This window comes from Dermacentor andersoni, chromosome 10, assembly GCF_023375885.2.
Source record: "Dermacentor andersoni chromosome 10, qqDerAnde1_hic_scaffold, whole genome shotgun sequence".
Taxonomy (NCBI): domain Eukaryota; kingdom Metazoa; phylum Arthropoda; class Arachnida; order Ixodida; family Ixodidae; genus Dermacentor; species Dermacentor andersoni.
Genome location: NC_092823.1, coordinates 25,384,691 through 25,404,465, shown reverse-complemented (window position 1 = coordinate 25,404,465; position 19,775 = coordinate 25,384,691). Strand labels below are relative to the sequence as shown.

At 45.2% G+C, this 19,775-nt stretch overlaps 1 protein-coding gene across 2 annotated transcripts in view; it reads left to right on the top strand.

Moving 5' to 3' along the window:
* The window catches only part of LOC126519174 (acetylcholinesterase-like), a 53,467-nt gene that overhangs the window by 13,758 nt on the left and 19,934 nt on the right, over positions 1-19,775 (top strand). The window contains exon 4 of one of the 2 annotated variants that reach the window (XM_050168788.2): positions 10,786-11,906. The exons of the other annotated variant lie outside the window; for it this stretch is intronic. Coding sequence (XP_050024745.1) covers positions 10,786-10,927 — 142 coding nt within the window. The 3' untranslated portion in view covers positions 10,928-11,906. Of the gene's footprint in view, positions 1-10,785; positions 11,907-19,775 lie in introns of those variants that run through there. 2 annotated transcript variants of the gene reach the window in all.

Genomic DNA, 19,775 nt, shown 5'->3' with positions numbered 1-19,775 from the left:
GCGCGGCTGGACGACGGAGCGTCCGAGAAATTGGCGCTGGCGACTGGCTAGAGAGGAAGTCAGTAAGCGAAGAGATCCATGGGTCCTTGCGCTGCTCTGATGGCATATCGGTAATGTTGAGGGCGAAGGGTCCATGTGTGGAAATAGACGAGTGGACAGGACCGGAGGGCAGGGGTGACCTCGATAGAGCGTCTGCGTCTGAATGTTTTTGGCCGGAGCGATAAACAACACGGATGTCGTACTCTTGTAGGCGCAATGCCCAACGGGCGAGCCGACCAGTTGGATCTTTCAATGAAGATAACCAGCATAGGGCATGATGGTCGGTCACGATGTCAAATGGACGCCCGTACACATAAGGACGACATTTTCCGATTGCCCAAATGATGGCCAGACATTCCTTTTCAGTAACCGAGTAGTTCGCCTCCGCTTTGGTAAGGGTGCGGCTGGCATACGCGACGACGTACTCTTCGAAGCCATCCTTGCGTTGTGCAAGAACAGCGCCGTGCCCGACACCGCTAGCGTCCGTATGGATCTCAGTTGGTGCAGAGGGATCGAAGTGTCGCAGTACTGGAGGAGAGGTGAGAACGCGTCGCAGTTCTTGGAATGCGTCGTCGCATGCCGGGGACCAGGCTGATAGGTCAGAACTGCCGGTGAGAAGCTGCGTCAAGGGGGCGAAGTTACGGATGAAGCGCCGAAAATATGAGCAGAAGCCGATGAAACTGCGGAGCTCTTTCATGGTGGTTGGTTTAGGGAACTCGGTTACGGCGCTAAGTTTCGTGGGGTCCGGGAGGATACCGTCTTTGGAAACTACATGACCGAGAATAGTAAGCGTGCGAGCGCCGAAGTGGCATTTCTTCAAATTTAGTTGCAGTCCTGCAGTGGAGAGGCACGCAAGGACTTGCTCGAGGCGGCTGAGGTGCGTCGCAAAGTCGGTGGTAAAAACCACAATGTCATCCAAATAACAGAGGCACGTTTTCCACTTCAGCCCTCGAAGAATGATATCCATCATTCGCTCGAAAGTGGCAGGCGCGTTGCAGAGGCCGAACGGCTTGACGGTGAATTCATATAGCCCATCAGGAGTTACAAAGGCTGTCTTTTGGCGATCGGCCTCTGCCATTGGCACTTGCCAATACCCGGAGCGTAGATCCAGCGAGGAAAAGAATTCCGCTCCCTGCACACTGTCCAAGGCATCGTCGATGCGCGGCAGAGGATAGACATCTTTGCGCGTTATTCGGTTAAGGCGGCGATAGTCGGCGCAGAACCGAATGGAGCCGTCTTTTTTTTAACAAGGACAACCGGAGATGCCCAGGGACTGTTAGAGGGCTGGATGATGCCACGCTCCAGCATGTCGTCAACGTGCTGGTCGATGACACGGCGTTCAGCGGCCGACACACGATACGGACGCTGGCGCAATGGTGTTTGTTGGCCGGTGTCGATACGGTGAACGACTGCGGACGCCCGGCCCAAGGATGGTTGGCAGCGCCGCGGCAACTTGCGTCTGAATGACGTGACGAAGCGAAGGAGCCAGGGTTGTCGACGGCTCGGGTGCGCTATTCGCCAGAGCGAGTTGGCGTGCGACTTCCTGGCGGATGAACTGCTTTATCTCCGGCATTAAAGCAGAGATGTCGGCAGCGTCGCGACCGAAGTCCAACGAGGATAGATCCGCAGTGTCCTGCTGAGCAGCGCGTGTTGATGCACGTTGCTTGCGCAGCTCGTCGTACTGCTGGCAAAGCTGTATGACCTCGGCAATAGTACGGGGACTCTTCGCGACGAGCATCTGGGAGGCATGCTCATCGATGCCTTTCATGACGTGCTTGATCTTGTCTGCTTCATCCATGGATGAGTTGACGCGCTTGCAGAGCGAGAGCACGTCTTCAGTATAACTGGTGAAGGTCTCGTCCTGGCGTTGAGCTCGACCACGCAAGCGCTGCTCAGCGCGAAGCCGGCGAACTGCGGCACGGCCGAAGACCTCAGCCAAAGTTGCCGTGAAAGCCGACCAGGTGGTAAAATCGGCTTCATGATTGCGGAACCATAGGTTGGCCACGTCAGTCAAGTAAAATACGACATTTGTGAGCTTGGCGTGGTCGTCCCACTTATTATAGGCGCTTACACGGTCATATTCGGCGAGCCACTCTTCCACGTCCTGGTCGTCTGTGCCGCTAAATATAGCCGGATCGCGCTGGCGGATAACACCAGAGCAGACGATGGTCGGGGGCACGGGAGCAGCAGCCTGGAACGGTCCCGGTTCATCCATTGTAACAGCTGGTGGTAGTGTCCGACTGCGGAGTTCCAGGATGTTGAAGAGAAACCCCGCACCTCCACCAAGTGCAACGGGGGTGTTCGCCTAGCAGCACTAGCTCTAGGTTGCAGCGGTAGGCTTCAAACAGTCGGTGCTATCTCGAAAACGGGGAAGCAAGCACACCTAGTCGTCTTCTCATTCCATAGCACCATGCCCACTGCCCAGTGCCTTCAGTACAGATGGAACAAAAAGCGTTTGACACAGCATCTCATCACTTGATGATTATTAGGTTAACGTCTTTGAACATAAACAATAAAACCTGGATGTGTAATTATCTAAATGGTTTTAAACAGTGCGTGGTCATTTATGTGTGTAGTTCCTCACACATAACCATACCTTCATGAGTGCCCCAGGGCAGCGTTCTGCGGCTACTATTATTTCTCATCAGTGGCGTAGCCAGAAATTTCGTTCGGGGGGGGCTCACGTTGCAGGTGGGCCTCCTCCTTACATTAGGTCGGATGCTCCTATCCAAATACATGTAGCAGGAGAATTCGTTTTTCTCGGCAACCACTGCACCAAATTTGACGAGGTTTGTTGCATTTAAAAAAAAAACCTAAATTCTAGTCACTGTGTTTCGAATTTTCTATTTAGGTCGTCAATATTTTATTGAAAAGTGGCAAAATTCGAAAATTTTCAGAAAACGAAGCAATTAAGTTTACAACTCTGTAAATCAGCAATGAAAATTGATATCACAATGCTGTGAATTGCACATAATAGTACATCTACAGCGGACAAAATTGATATGTTACACATGAGACTCAAAAAATTAAGTGTTATGGAAATACGGCTTTTGCAGAATCCTTGTACATAACATAACCTATTCACGTAAGATACAAATTGACATATAGAATTTGTCCTCTTTGAATGGTGTAATGGATGCCGTTTACAGAACCGCGATATCTGTTCTTGATGCAGAGCTATTAATTTGTAAAGTTCGAGCTCCTATTTTTTTTTTTTTTTTGAGCTTTGGAATTTTTAAACATATTTTAAACAGAGTTCAGGCCCTAAATCGAAATTCCGCTTCCAACAGACACTAGAATTTAACTTACTCTCCCAAATGCAACAAATTTCATTAAAATCTATTCAGGAGTTATCTCAGAAAATCGTTTCTGCGTTTTACATGTATCCGTATAGCCCGCGTCGGAGTTGGGCCCGACCTAAAGCTTCCTCTTAAACAATTTGCCTAGGGATCAAATACACGAATAATAACTGCATTGCCATTGCCAAAGATACTGCAAACGAATTGTTGAACGCTAAGCACTGTCAATACAAGTAAACTATGTATTTTTTCATAAAAGAATAAGCTCGTATGTGCCAAACATTCTGCCCAACATAACTGATGTCAATGCTTCCATGTATTTTGTCTATTTAATAAGTAAAGAATGTATAACACGAACTTTAGAACTACATCAGTTCGAAGCCAGCAAAGCAGTGCATGCCGCTGATACGAAAAATGTAAAGGCGACAGGTCTGAGCTGTGTGGCGGATGTTGCAGCGTTTCCAGCTTGAACTTTGCCAGTTTTGTATTAACCACATCAGCGACGTGGGGACGGGCATTGTCGTGGAACAAGATGACCCCATTCGTCAATTTTCCACGTAGTTTGTTCTTGATTGCGACACGCAGCCGATCCGGCGTTTCACAATATCGGAATCAATTGATAGTCTCTCAAGATTTAGCAAATTCTATCAGTAATGGCCCCTGACGATCGAAAAATAAAAGTCAACAGCACCTTTCTGGCGGAAATGACTGCCTTTGCTTTCTTTGGGGGAGGTGAATTTGAATGTTTCCATTGTAAGCTTTGCCGTCGTGTTTCAGGCTCGTAGTAGTGACATGATGGTTCGTCTCCAATCACAATTGCAGACAAGAAATCGTCACCTTTATTGTGATACCGGATCAGATGAGTAAAGGCAGCGCCGATCTTCTCCTTATTCTGGCGGTGGTTCAAAATCTTGCGCCTCCATTGCGCACACAAGAGCCGATAACCGAGATGTTCATGAATTATGGCGTGAACCAAACCGTGACTGATGTTCACACACTCTGCCAGTTTATCGATGCTTATCCTCCGTTCTTGTCTCATCAGCTCATCAACCTTTGAAATATTGTTAGGGGTGCACGATGGCTTTGGTCCGGTCTGGGATCGCTTTTGCAACTTTCACGTCTTCTTTGAACCGTTTATTCCAACGCTTCACACTGGCCAATGAAATACAATGTTCCATGTACACGGCAGCCATACGGCGACTAATTTCTTTTTGGTAAACACCTTCAGCTGTCAAAAACCTGACGGCACCACGCTGCTCAACTTCTGGAGAGTTCATTACGGCACGCAACCATGATCAACCTAGTGTATGAGAGCACTAAAGAACATTTATCCTCACACCTGCGGGTTACTTTTGTTAATGAGAGATGCCTGTGTGCTACGCGCAGGCCTTGCAGATAATGAATAGAACCATAATTGCGCGGGGTGGGTAGGCTCACTTTAATTTGACTCGCCTTCGTACATTAGAATTGCGAATATACAATGGAATATACAAATGCGAAGATACAGCTTGATAAAGGGCAAAGAAGTGCCACTCGAAACGAAGTTCACTGCACGTATACACAAAATCTCGCAACACGACACTTAAACATACGTATAAGTAAGTCTCCACTAAATCTACGTATCTAAGAAAAAGTAACGGTATATAATGCGTCAAACAAGGCAAATAAACATGTTGCGCAATCACAGATTCACAGAATCCTAGATCCTGCCCCCATTGCGTATTTCCAACTGCTCGTAGGTACAACGGGGCGTGGAACTTGCAGAGACGACGGACGTATGCGCGCATGCGCGAGTGAGAGCGGGTGCGAGAGAGGAAATGTGGGGAGTTTTGATTCTTGAAAATACGACTCTGCCTAGGTACTACGGAGGAGTCCCTTGGGGCGCGGTGTATGCGCTTGTCCCTAGGCGCGCCGTGCCGGCAGAAGTCGCGGGGCGCGGTTGTGCTGAACTTAGCATCGCAAGTTGGCAGCTCGACGCAATCATATTTAATGGATCATGTTTTTACTAATGAAAACAACGTGTCATTATTTCGCATTATTGGCGGCGCCTCCAGGACACCAAAGCGGCAACGGGGATATCAAAGCTAGAAGCCGGACTGGTCCGTGGGTTGGGGCTCGCAGAGGCCTGCGCGTGCCAGGGGAGTATAAGATCGGCTGCCCGCTATCGCGGACAGCCAATGTTTTATGCGAACACCCCCAGGCACGCTTCGGCCTCTGCGGCCCCAACCCACGGGCCGCCCGGCTTCCAGCTTTGATCCCCCCGCTACCGCTTGGGTGCCCCGGAGATCCTGCGCCGCCTGCTTTAATATAACCTCAGGTGCTCTCCTGAGGCCTCCGTTTGCCGGTTACATGTGCCCTCCTGGAGCAGTGCTTGTAAAAAAAATCCGATCTATCGTCGCGACGAAAAATTCGACCCGTGACTTATAAAACACCAGTCAGAACATTGTCCCTTCAGACACAGCGATCACCAAGCGGCGTCCGCGCCCACTGCCTCACCGCGCGGGCAGCCAGCGGCGGAGCGTATAAACCAACTCGACCGAACTCCGCAATGCCGGCATGTCAGGGGACAAACGAATACAACGCAATCTAAGAAACCTCCTCCGTAGTGCCTAGGCTGAGTCATATATTCAAGGAGCAAAAGCCCCCAGATTTTCTCTCTCGCGCCCGCTCTTACTCACGCCTGCGCAGAAACGTCGAGCTCCGTCAAAAGTGGCACGCCCCGTTGTAGCTGCTAGCGGATGAAAATACGCGCCCCCATTCCATCCACTCCCCCCGATGTATCGCGCGCGACGGAAGGCGGCGTGCTTGCTCCTCACTTTTCTCCCTTGCGCAGACAAGACTGAGCCACTATCGTCGGCCCCCCCCCACCCCCCACACGCTTTCACTCGCACATACAGCATGCGGCGCGGGGTCACGATGTTATCGCACTTGGACTTTATGCGGAATATGAGGGCGACGGCGACGGCAGGAATGCGCATAGAGCGTCCATATAGTTGCTGTCGCAATAATATAATAAGAGTATCCGGCAGCTGAAGCGTCCCATGGCCCACTACTTTCCACAAAAGAAGTAACAAAATACCACTTTCACCATGCGACAATTCGCTGCACTACCACAACGCTTCTTTTTTTCTTTTGTGGAGCGGGGGCACCGCAATGAACAAAAAAAAAAAACGCAAGGTATATTGGTCACAATCGAATGCCTACTTTGGGCAACTAATATGGCTATTAAAGGAATATTGAAGAAAACACGAGAAGCTTGGTCCTCCAAGAACCATGCGCATACTGCTCGGTATCCTATACCTGCGAGACAAGACTTTCTGGAGAGGTTGCGCTCAAGCGAACGCGCTGCAATCCGTCGAGTCCCCACAGTGATGGTGGCTAGCGACCATTGTTTCTTTTTCTCGTCGGCTAGCTAGATAGCGTCCAAAGCTCTGCCGGGCGAAAATGCACTCGGCCAGAGAAAACCGAACGCCCACCGAAGTGCGCCGCGCGATGGTCGGGTCAACGCGAGAAAAACGCATGCGCTCTGGCTGGCTCTGGCAGCGCGCGGGTAGGGGAGCGAGAACAAAAAAATTCAAGAGGCTGAATGTGTCCTCGTGATTAAAAGTCAAAGTAGAAAAAATAAATAAGAACGTAGTTGCCTTGGCTGGCTTTAGTGTCATCACTGGATGCTTTGGCGCAGATGAAAAAAAATGTTGATATTTTTTTTTATGTGACATGACGGCACGAATGAACCACCAGAACGCTTCGTCTCATCCGGCCTCGCTGCGGGCTCTGTCAACTTGTCTGATAGCGTGTTGATTTGGCTTGTCTCGTTGCATGGCCCGATGTGCGACTTTGGAAAAGTCAATGCACCTTTGGCGTCAAATATTTATGGGAGCATTAAACTTACAAAGTTCCGTGATTGAAAATCTAAAGCACACGTTTGGAAATGTCAATGCACCTTTCACATCAAAAGTTTATGAGAACTTTATACACATAAAGTTTCGGAATTGATATCCACGCGCTCCGTAAATTCCATGACAGAGTGTAGATTCCGCGGCCTCCGCGAGATGCCGCGGTGAGCCCGTTCGCCATGAAAACATCCTTGAAACTTTTTGCTCGGATGGGGCTGCTTGCGTTATGTGACTCCCGGTGCATGGGTGTTGCCGCGAAATTCAGCCCAAGATCGCAATTTTCCCGGTGAAATGTCTTTTCTAGCGTGAAAAAGACGCTCTAGACAAAATCTAGAATGATTTCCGGCACCGGGGGTTGCTTTTGTCGGCGATGCATGGACAGCACGAAAAAATTTCGGGGGGGGGGGGGGGGCTGAAGCCCCATAAGCCCCCCCCCCCGGCTACGCCCCTGTTTCTCATATATAATAATGACATTGTAGATGACGTACGGTCCCCCTTGAAATTATTTGCGGACGACTGTTGCCTACACAGCGAAATAAAATCACCATCCGATGTAACAATCTTGCAGAGGGACCTTGATAAAACGTCAAATCGATGTCTACGTCCGCGAATGAGACTGAAAAATAATAGATGTAATAACATCCATTCTTTCGATAAAAAATTCGATCATCGAACACAGCACAAAAATTAAAACACAAATAAAAACCTCTTAGAGTTCACTTCACGCCAAAATTTAAATTGGACGTGCACATTCAGCAGTCATTATCTAAGGCAAGTGAAAAGTTGCTTTTTATTCGTAGAAATTTCAAATCAAGTCCAAATATATCAAAGAAACACTTTATTTATTGCACGTCAGATCTACCCTCGTATGTGCCTCTATGATTTGGGATCCATATCCAGACTATTTGAAACAAGGGACAGAAAAACTTTAAAATCAGGCTCCATGCTTCGTCTCCAATAATTAAAACTCTTTCGAGAGTATCACTGAAATAAAAGCATTGCTGGGCTGGGAAACATTAATCACCGGAAGAGAAAAATTAAGATTGAAATTCATCCACCGTATCTTCTATAATCAAATAGGCACTGATAGCCGCAGCTACCTGTAGGAGACCACTTATGTCTCGACTCGACTCGACCACTAAAAGAAGGTGCACGAATACACCTGTAATACGCGCCGTTTAGTCAGACGCTTTCTAGCACAAACTGCGACAGACTAGAATTTGTTACCACAGGAATGTGTTTCCGTATCTGATAATCAGGATATTTATTCCAGCCTTTGTACGTGACAATTCATTACACTCTTAGCTTTGTTTGAATGTTCTGTTTGGCTTGAAAATGTTAACTTCTTGTATGTTCCCACCTTGATGTTACTTTGCTTTATGAATTCTTTACTTATTTCTGTGAACAATTTCATGCATCTTTCTCTATTTGTGCTCCCTGCGACAGTGCCTGCGCGGTGGCGCAGCTATTCTATAAATAAATAATAAATGAAGTGGGCATGCGAATCCACGAGACAGATACCGAAGCATAATTAGCATTAAATATTGCATACCAATGCCGATTCTCTCACTTGTCCTCTCACAGAACACAGAAAACAACGCATACATCTACTTTGAGCAAAGGGAGGGCGGGAATTTATATGGCCACCTGTCAGGAATAACGGCTGTGGCACATTCAAACACGGTATGTTTAACATACGCTTTCACTGCTGTGCAGATGTTTTGAAAGCTCAAATGTGAGTGGCCTTTATAGATTACCGTATGGTTTCTCAGCATAACCGCGAATCAGATTTCACGAAGAAAGAGGGATAATAATTGAGTAACCTCACGATTTATAGACTATTGACAACATAATCTAGAAACATATCAGAGAATACTATACCACAACAATGAAAAAAATTAAGTATCTGAGCAATATCGTCCAAGGTATCTCGTGCTGAACATCGATACACCTCGCTTCGTTTATGTAAAATGACGAAACGTGATTAAAAGGCACGCAGAGAAATCGCCACGGGCAATAATGAAATCAAGGCGCTCAAAAACGAATTCTCTAGGAGCACAGCAATGATAACATAATTCTCACTGTCCGTGTGGTCAGGTAATAAGAGTTCTTCGCTTAGGTTGTGTAAACGAGAGTTGACAAGCCTCATTCAAAATGTGCAAACCATCGTTCTGAAGGGTTCCAATGTTACTTTTTGATTTCTAATAACAGAAGTAAAGGGAAGTGTACTTAATTTCTCACCTGCGCCTTGAACTGGAAGCTGAGATTTTTAAGGAAGTTCCAATCGCACCTCGGCAATGAGAGCTTTGTCACTAGCAATAGTTACGGGAAGAGTAGGACTGCGCGACTTGCCGTTACTGCTCTATCATTTCCATATCTAACTCTAACGCCCCCGAAACGCTAGAGGAGACATGAAAATGGCATAGATCTCCATTTTCCTAAATTGATTCGTATAAGTGGGCAAAAGCAGAAAGGCAGTAAAAGCCGGTAAATATTTAGATTCTCAATGGCCTTGGAGTAAAGAATTCAATGCCGCCGTAATCGACTTGAGAAAGTTCAAATATCACTGCGAAGAGATGCGCTAATCAGCCCCAGCTAACGAAGTGATCTAATAATGAGACAATGGGGGCCGCAGGTAAAGCTGAAGTTAAGGTTATTCTGCAACGACAACGTGGTTGTAGAATAAACGTGCTGATGGACTTCTACCATACGTTTGGCTTGTACCGTAAGTTTCACTGCACTGTAGCAGTAGCCCGATGAAATACCTTCTCAGGTTTACAAATACTGCCCCCATGTGTATTCACATGCCCAATTCCCCACGCCTTGCTTGCGTTCCTTTGTAGTGCTGTTACTCATCGTTCTGCTTCGTGCCCTCGTCATTTCTGTTAGCTTGTTATTATCGGTTGAAGTCGCTTTCCCTTGCCTAATAATAAAATCAAACTAGTTCACTCTTCGGTGTAGTGTTGGGTAATGCTTCTGCACACAGTTAGGCATATTTTATTGATAATTTCCGCTTTATCATATTTGCACCCGTTTTTTAACCCTATCGCTATCACCCTTTTCAAGCTTCCGTGCACGACTGCCATTCTATTTCACAAATAAGGTACGACTCGTGTCTGCAGCGATAGCCACCACACTTCGCTGCAGGTTATTGGTTTGCTATTGTTATACTAAGGGGGCGCGGTATCATTTAATACTTAATAAAGAAGCCGTGGGAGTGATCGTATACTAAGAACTGACATTCATCTTTTATTTCTTTGCTGAAACAAATATTGACAAGCAGTATATTCCTGGCTGTTCGAGTTCAAACCAGAAAAAAATATTAAAAAGCATGTGCAATGTCACCAGGTCACAAAAACAGCGTAGTATATTATCTGTTGTACCTGTGTCCTTGCGTCCATTGAGGTCTTGCTTCTGCACAATCAAGCACATATTCGGTTTCTCGTAATGTATGTTTCCAATTTGCTATTTCTAAAGGACATAGGTTCCCTTTCTTTTGGCAATGGATGCTTCTGTGCAAGAAATTTTATGAAATTTTGTCCTCTCAACAGGATTCCCGAACTTCCCCACAACGAGGCGTGGCCACAATACAGCAAGAACTCGCCAAGCATCGTCGTGCTCAACAATGGCGAATTTAACGAGACACAAGGATTCCGCTCGAGCTACTGCGAACGCTGGAGGCCTTTGTACTAAATGTGTCACTGGTGGTTGCCATCGTTCCTATGCATTATTGGTTTAGTAATTGCACATTTGCACTGCATTAACGGTACTGCAAACAAATAACACTGCTCAGGCTGATCCCTTAACGTATATCATTTACTCTGGCCGTGCTCGCAAGCTCACATAAACTCCGAACAGGACAAGCGCAAGTTTGAAGAAGCAATCCGTAGCGAAGAACTCTCTCCCCAGCTCTGGGCCATCCAGCAGGTCCACGCCGCCGCCAGGAAACTCAACCTCCCGGTCCTGTCGTGGGAGACCCCCACTCCATGAGAGATCAAAGCTCTCTTGGCCTGCAGGACCTTGAACAAAGCTAATTTCCTTCGTTGCTAAAAAAATTATTTCTCTTAACTCATAGAGCAAAGCGCCAAAAGAAAGAGAACGCCGAAAAGTCAGACAATGTCCCTTTTCTGTTCGTACTCTCTTCTAAAAAAAAGACTCGTTGACTCTCCTTTCGAAAGAATTGGTCATAACACAATACTGAAACACGTATTCTAACAAGCAGTGACAGATTTGTTGCACATTAACTAATACAAGAGTATACGTATGTACCGTATTCTTTCACTATTTACAGTTTCGCTCGAATGCAGAAGCAAAGAAAGCGATAGCATGCACGCGAGGTGTGTGCTAAAGCGCAGGGTGAATAGCTCACCGGAGGCTACCAGGCATTCTAGGTATATACGACGCCAAGGTGTGTGCGCATGTAATGGTACTGCGTGGTTATAGCTCCGGTAAAATCGCATGCAAGCGCCTACACACATGTTCAAAGGTGAACGGACGTGTGAAAACGCTGTGAGCTGCCGCGGCGCCACCGAGATGAGACGGTTGTCGGAGACCATCTTCTAAAAATTATCCAGGTATGCACTACCATCTTTTCTACCCTTATGGATGTCCAGGCTGCTGGGCATTCCTTCATGCAAAATTACGCAATGATAAAATAAATAGTGTATAAATATGGTCATGGATGAATAAATGAATTTATTGTGGTCATTAGGGCGCGCGTTAGCGCGCAAAGGGCTGCTTCCGCGTCAAGACAGAGAGGCCGAGCCTCTCCGCTGCGTCTTTTAAATAATTATAATAGTTACGTAATAATTAGGGCGCAGCTTGCTACTTTTCCTGAACATCAGGTGGGCACAAAATGCCGAATTATTGTAGAAGGGTGATAATGGTTTGGGCTAGTTGGTCTTCTATTTTAGAATGTGTGGTAAAGAGCGAAGAAGGAACAAGGGACGCAAGAAAAACGAACGCTTGCCTTCGATTTACTGGCGTTCCTTTTCTCTGCTTCATGCTGTACCGCACATTATAATATGGCGAATTATCGCCATTGCGCGGATAGGTGTGATGATGATGGCGTGACTACATGCATGGGAGAGATTTTCGACGGGGCATGGCATAAAACACTTCCGTGTGAAACAGAATGTGTGCCAACTTGCGCAGATTTATCTTGTATTGCTGGAATTTAAATTCTTTGGAATGAGAACGCGCCTTCATATTATTGTAATTTGGCGTTGTAGAGATATTGCCTTCTTAGTTTCGCCCCTTGGATAACCTGATAGAACCAGCTACACGTGGCAGTGGCCGTGATCAAGAGCTAACGTGAGAGAAAAACAAAGAGAATATTTTCTTCTGTATTATAAATATCACTGACATTGGAGTCAAATCTGTTTGGATAGTTAATTCTGGCACTTCACAACAGCCAAATGATCTAGAATGTAGAAAATGCAAACTTAATGAAATATGTGCTGATAAGGAAAGGTTTGATAAAATTCCATTCGCTTTCATTTCCTTCTCAATATGAGAACACCCTCTGCAGAGAATCGGCATAGCTTTAATAAAAATATATAATAATTCATGTCTAAAAAGCAAACAACTGTATAAGGTGAAATCGAAGTGAAACTTAAATAGAATGTCGTAATATGCATTTAGTAGGGAAGCCGGCTTCATACCACCAGGAAATACCAGTCAGTATATGGAACATCCTTACTATGGCGTTCAAGGGAGGCGGTTTTCAACGAAAGAATGTCTGGAACAGGAAGAATCACTCAGTAAAACGGGGCTTCCCAAATGTTTGATTAAGAACGAGGAATGGTTAGTTAATAACCGGAAATTGTAAATCGTATCAAGGTTACCAAAAAGCAGACACAGAAGTTTGGCGGGGCAGACAAGCTGCATCAAAGCTCTATGCATGAGCAGGATTATGCAATCTACGCACAAGATTTTGCTGATAATTTCCATTCACCACGACGTACCGAGCCCAGGGAAAGGACGAAATGTGGAACTTACCGGTACAAATTACATATGGAGATGGATCTATAGCCGGTACAGCAAGGCCATCATCCACAATTTAATTAGTTTCTGACACATTTGCCTTCATGAAATCCTGGGTGCAGCAGTGAACATAGAATTAACGGAGCGAAGCCAGCGTCTAACCGATTACCTCGGGTTCATGTCATCAAAGCAAAGAGAAACATGTGGACTCTTCAGTCGTCCCTTGAAGTGTGAGTTGCCGTTCGATGATACAAATAACACCAACTATCCTATCGAATCCATCACGAAAGTAAATACGAAATGCCACCTACAGTTGAAAATATGCGATAGTTTCCTCACGTGAGCAATCAATAGTAGGGTTGAAAACCATATACAAAAACATATAGAAACTGCGCAACAAGACATGAGCTATAAAAGAAAACATGTGAGTGCTTGCCAGCTTCCTTTCTTTGCTTGAGTCATTGTCTGGCAGCGCGATTTGTTCCAGTACTTGTGTGTCGTGTTGGGGCTGGTCAGAGAGCCGTGAACCGCACTGCTGTTGTTTTGAGTGACTCTTTCTTTCAATAGACGACTTCTGATCTATGCGCTTTGCCGGCAGCCTGTAGATGTGTTCCGATGAACACACTTTTGGAAAAGTAATGGTTCACTCCTTGTAAATGACCGCGTATCGCAACCATTTTATACCAGTTAACTAGGAACAAGGTTTAAACCAAGCTTTGACTTTGCTGTTTGGGAAAAACCTAAAACCACACTGCTAAATCGAAGTTTAAGGGAAACAAACAATAACTTTTATTTTAACAATTATAATAATCATAACAACAATAATTTCATTTTCACGTGTGTTGCACATGTAGTTACTATTACTGAAACTTGGTTGTCCGGTAGAATTGATAATTCTGAATTGTTTGATAGTCAACGGGATTACAATGTTTATAGACAAGATCGCTTTGGGCATTCGGGTGGCAGGATTTTGATCGCTGTTGCGGTTGACCTATATTCTTATGATGTTTTGATATCCTCTGAGTTCTTGTGCACGAGTATGAAGATAAGCTATAAAGAGAGCGTTTTTTGTGTGTGTTACCGACCACCCCAAACAGTAAGAAGTTTTTGAGATGACCTTCATGACTGTCTTAACAAAACTGTTCTCCGATTCCCAAACGCATCAATTTTTCTTTTAGGTAATTTTAATTTCCCTGTCATATCATGGACGGAATGCTACCCTGCTGTTATATCCTCTTCCTCAGAATCAATAGCCTTAATCTACTTATGTTCAGCGTTCAACCTTTGTCAACTTGTGAAAGAACCAACTCGTGTTACAGCATCCACTGCCAACTTATTGGACCTTGTGTTAACAACCTGCCCCCCTGATTCCGTTTCATCTCTCACACTTTTACCTGGACTAAGCGTCCATTCAGTTAACTTCACTATGCCGTCACGTTCAGCTCGTTCATGTGAAACATCATAAGGTTTTTCGAGATTACAAAACAGAATTTTTTCTGGAATTAACACTGAACTAGGGGCATTTGCTGGCGTATTCCTTCCAAAATTTTGGGAACAGTCGCTACACGATAACTGATCTCCTTTTAAAGATAAATTAAAAATCCTTACTGAAAAGTACATCCCACTTCGTCAAATAGCGTGTACTAAACTTTCACCAGGGTTCAATATTTCATTGAAGCAATTGCTAAACAAGAAAAAGCGTATATTTCGTCCCTGCAGGTTAACAACGTGACTGATACAGGGAATGCTTATCATGCTGTGGTATCTGAATACAAGAATGCTCTTTTCATTGCAAAACGCAACTTTTTTCAAGATACCCTGCCTCGGATTGCTGATTCCGAGGCAGGAATCAGCAATCCCACGCCAATTCTGGACCATCCTTAATGCGAAACCAAAAGAAGGCGTCTTACTGCAAAGTAACTGCGGTGCTCTGGCCCCATGGTATCTGAATACAAGAATGCTCTTTTCATTGCAAAACGCAACTTTTTTCAAGATACCCTGCCTCGGATTGCTGATTCCGAGGCAGGAATCAGCAATCCCACGCCAATTCTGGACCATCCTTAATGCGAAACCAAAAGAAGGCGTCTTACTGCAAAGTAACTGCGGTGCTCTGGCCCCACCGAACCAATCGTACACATAATTAAATAACACATTTTCTTCATGTTTCTCAACAACTACTGCGGTTACCCTTCGCGACGTACCTTCCCTAAACTTCCCATTGATGGCCGATATCATCGTTGTCTGGGAAGAAATCTCAAAACTCCTACATAACTATAAAATGTCATCCTCTTCAGGTGTTTACGATATTAACAAGTTATTGAAAAGCACCAATACTTACTCTTCCCTGATGCTGTCAGAAATTTTTACCCAATCTTTGCTGAGTGGCACGTTCCCCGATGACTTGAAGGTGCGCAAGGTGGTTCCAGTACACTGGTCAAAGTGCACAAGTCTGGTGATGTTCATAGTCTATTAACTTACAGACCAATATCATTAAGATCAATTCCATGCAAATTACTTGAACATGTTATATATTCTGCCCTCGTCAGTCACCTTGAATCCAATTCCTTTTTTTGCAGCGAATAAGCATTGTTTTCGAAGAAATCATTCTTGTTAAACGCAGTTCTCCGCTTTTACTAATTACCTTTTTTCATCTTTGGATCGCTCCTCCGTCGTTCATTGGATATTCATTGATTTCGCTAAAGCATTTGATATCGTGTCTCATCCTCTTTCGCGTTTTAAACTTTGTAAACTAAACATTAATGATGCCATATTAAAAATTTTTAGTGGTTCTAGATTGCGAGAAGTTTTTTTTTCTGCCTTGTCTAATGTTATAGCGGCATTTTCTAAATGTTTTGCGCCATTATTACTCAAAAAACAGCTACCTATCAGCGGCTCTATTCGACTTTGAGACCATGAGGTATATGTATCCTCTTATCATAAATGTTGGTCGTATTAACCAAGCAGCACTAAACATGTCCTTCTCTACCAATCGGCACATTCAAAGCTTGTCAAGAGGGCGATTGTCCGCTGTGGCTTTATCAACAAAAATGTGAAACCAGCTTCACAAACCAGGTGAGCCGCCTCAGGAGTTCCGGCTACACCTCGAAGCTCTTCATATCGGTTGCAGCATGCTTGCGAAAGAAGACAAAAATCCGATCGGAGCCACGCGCATGCACGACTGAGCCTGGACGGTGGCCGCGCTGACGTGGCCTGGTTCCTGAGCTCCCGAACATTGGTTCTGGTCAAGTAGCTGGCGGTTTTCTGTTAATCTGTGTATTTTACGTATTTGTTTTTACCTTTTCTTTCAATATCTGCTAACCTTACAGAGTAATTTCCTGTTTTTTTCTGCAATGTCACTCTCATCGCCAGGCCAGGAGGCTTCCTCCTGGTCGGCTTCTGTTCCTAACTCTGATTTGCCGGTGGAGCTCTTCTTACGCAGTGGGACGAGCAGCGTACCTGTGGCTTTGGTTCCGAGTGATGGCGGTGCGATTCGCATGAAGAATCCCAAAGCGATTCAAAGCGAACTCCGGATGGCCTCGGCCAATTTTCAACAAATCACCGAGGTTCGACAGTCCGGCCGAGGGGGGATTCTTTGCTGCTCGTCAGACCAGGCTTGTGTCCAAGATTTACTGAAGTGCGATGTTTTCGCGACACATCCGGTGAGCAGTTTCATTCCTCATCACCTTGCATGTACCAAAGGCCTAGTCCGCGGTGTCGACATAAGTCTATGTCCGGCAGAAATTTTGGAAATGTTTTCAGCAGCAGGCGTGATTTCTGTGTATCGTTGCAGCCGTGTCGTTGACAATAATCGCATGCCCACTGAAACAGTCATTGCTACTTTCGCTGGAATGAACCGACCATCGGAAATCAAGGCATGGCCACTGATATACCGAGTTGAGCCTCTATCACCTCGCGTCCTTCAGTGTCTAAAGTGCTGGCGGTTCGGGCACTCGATAAAAGGCTGCAGATCCAACACACGATGCCGAATTTGTGGAGAAGGCCATCACTCAAATGATTGTTCTTCCCGAAATGAGTCCTGCTGCCTTTGCAGTGGTCCCCACCCCGCAAATGAACCTAATTGCCCTGCAAGGGCAAAAGAAATGCAAATCCTCGAAATAATTGACAGACGTCGATGCTCTCGTCGTGAGGCCATTGGAGAAATTCAGAGCAGATCTCAAGGGTATGCTGGTATAACGGCCCGCCAAACATTGTCTATGGAAAGCTCAATCTCTGAGGCTGTGGCTGCTTCCGTAGAAAAGGCATTGGAGAAAGCAATGGAGCGTATCATGACAAATCTCACCGACTCCCTTGTTCAGGTGCTGTCCTCCCAACTAACTCAGTGGCTTCAACTAACTAATAAAGCCAATAGTGAGGATCCGGTGTCAGATCTACCGCGGAGTCCACCAATTGGAATATCGACCGCGCAGACATCCACAATAAACGAGCCATCTAAGCCATCAACCTCTAAGAAAATCGATCAGATCTGTCTTCCTGACACAGACGGGATGGAAAATCAAGATGTAGATATGGACCCCCGATCTCTTAAACGAACAAGGTCACCGACACAGAAAAAACCTAGCTCTCCCACCAAGTCCAAGGCAAAGAAGTACGATAGAGAGATTCCTACGAATAAGGACTTTTTAAAAGAGAGCGTTTTATACCAAGCAGTTTCTACTGCTCGGATTTATTCACCATAGGAACTTTAACAGTAATTCAGTGGAACTGTCGTTCCATACTTTCCGCTGCAACAGATTTGTTATATCTTATTTCTAAATATTCTCCAGATATTATTATTTTACAGGAAACTTGGCTTGTTGCAGGTCAGGCTTTTCATCTAAAAAATTTCTGATGTTTTCGATTGGATCGCCTATCCCGAGGCGGCGGTTTAGTTTTGTTTATCTCATCAAAAATCTGTCATAGAGCTACTATAACATACCAGATAATGTCCCCAGACTGTGAAATCTTAGCACTGGATATAATACTCCCTGGTTGCACACCTTTTTCTATAATTAACACGTACTTCCCCGCTGGAGTGCAAGATACCCGCTATCTGGATACCTGTATTGCACGTAGTCAGAAAAACATCCTACTGGTGGGAGATTTCAATTCTCATCATGTATCGTGGGGTTTCCGAACGGACACTTGTGGCAAACGCTTGTGGGATTGGGTCTTAACGAATCAATTCTCTTGTTTAAATTCGAGAGCACATACTTTCGTACGGGGTCAGTCGCGATCTGCCCTAGATCTTACGTTTGCTACCTCGAGCATGTCTGTCACCTCCTGGAAGACTGTAGACTCCGGAACTAACAGTGATCACCTCCCTATAATTTTTGAACTGCTTACCCCGTTAACTATTTTAGACAGTAATGTGCGCACTTTTGTTAATTACGAAAAATTTAAAAATGCCCTATAATCAGCTTTACACGCTCAGGAGGGCATGGAGAGGGATATCAAAGCAATGAGCCTATGTTCCATTCTAAAACAGTCATCAAAAAAAGCTCAGTTTGTTGTGCAATCCACTAAGGGTGGATCATATTGTCCCTGGTGGAATTCTGACTGCGAACGAGATTTTAGACGTAGAAAAGCAGCGTGGAAGAAACTTTTATTCAACCAAAGTCCTGTTAATTGGGCTGATTATACATATATAGCTACTACATTTAAACGAACAGTCTCAAAAGCTAAGGAGGATTATGATTCCAAGCACTACACATACCTTTCAAAGTCTTGCAATAAAAAGGCCCTGTTTAAATTTCTTAGATCTCGTAAAGTTATACCGGCGCCCGTCAATGTCGATTCTGTCGTTTTAACTACAAAAGAAGTATCGGGATCACTTGAACAAATTGCTCAAGGACTTGCGCAACGTTTCAAACATAAATTGCCCTTAAACCTAAAGAAACCTCCCTTGGCAGACGACTTTGAGATAATAACAGCGACAGAGATAGAACGCATTATTAGTTCGCTGCCAGCGTCATCCCCCGGTCCAGATGGAATTACAACAGGAATGCAAAAATCTTATTTGATAATGCACCTCAGGACCTCCTAAACATAATAAATTTCTCTCTCAAGAATGCATGGGTTCCAAGAGAGTGGAGAGTAGCTAAAGTTATTCCACTATTAAAGAAAAAATCAGCTGGACTTGACTTAGACAACATACGACCAATTTCTCTTACTTCCAATGTCGTCAAATTAATAGAAAGAGTTCTTCACGGCCGTATAACAAATTTTATGGAGAATGGCACCCTTCTCAGTCCTTGCGAAATCGGATTTCGTCCCGGCCACTCCATATGGTGCGCCCATGTAGACTTAGAGAGCCGCGTTAAACTGGCTCGCCGCAAACGAGAGTACGCAGCTTTGGTGACGCTAGATGTAGCAAAAGCATACGACTCTGTAGAACATTGTATTCTATTCGATAAACTTCAGTCTACGAATATCCCAAAATATATAACCGCTTGGATCTATGAATTTATAAGAGATAGAGAGTTTTATTGTTACCAACGCGGTATTTCGACGTCCAAACACAAGCAGACAAGAGGTGTACCACAGGGTTCCGTTCTTT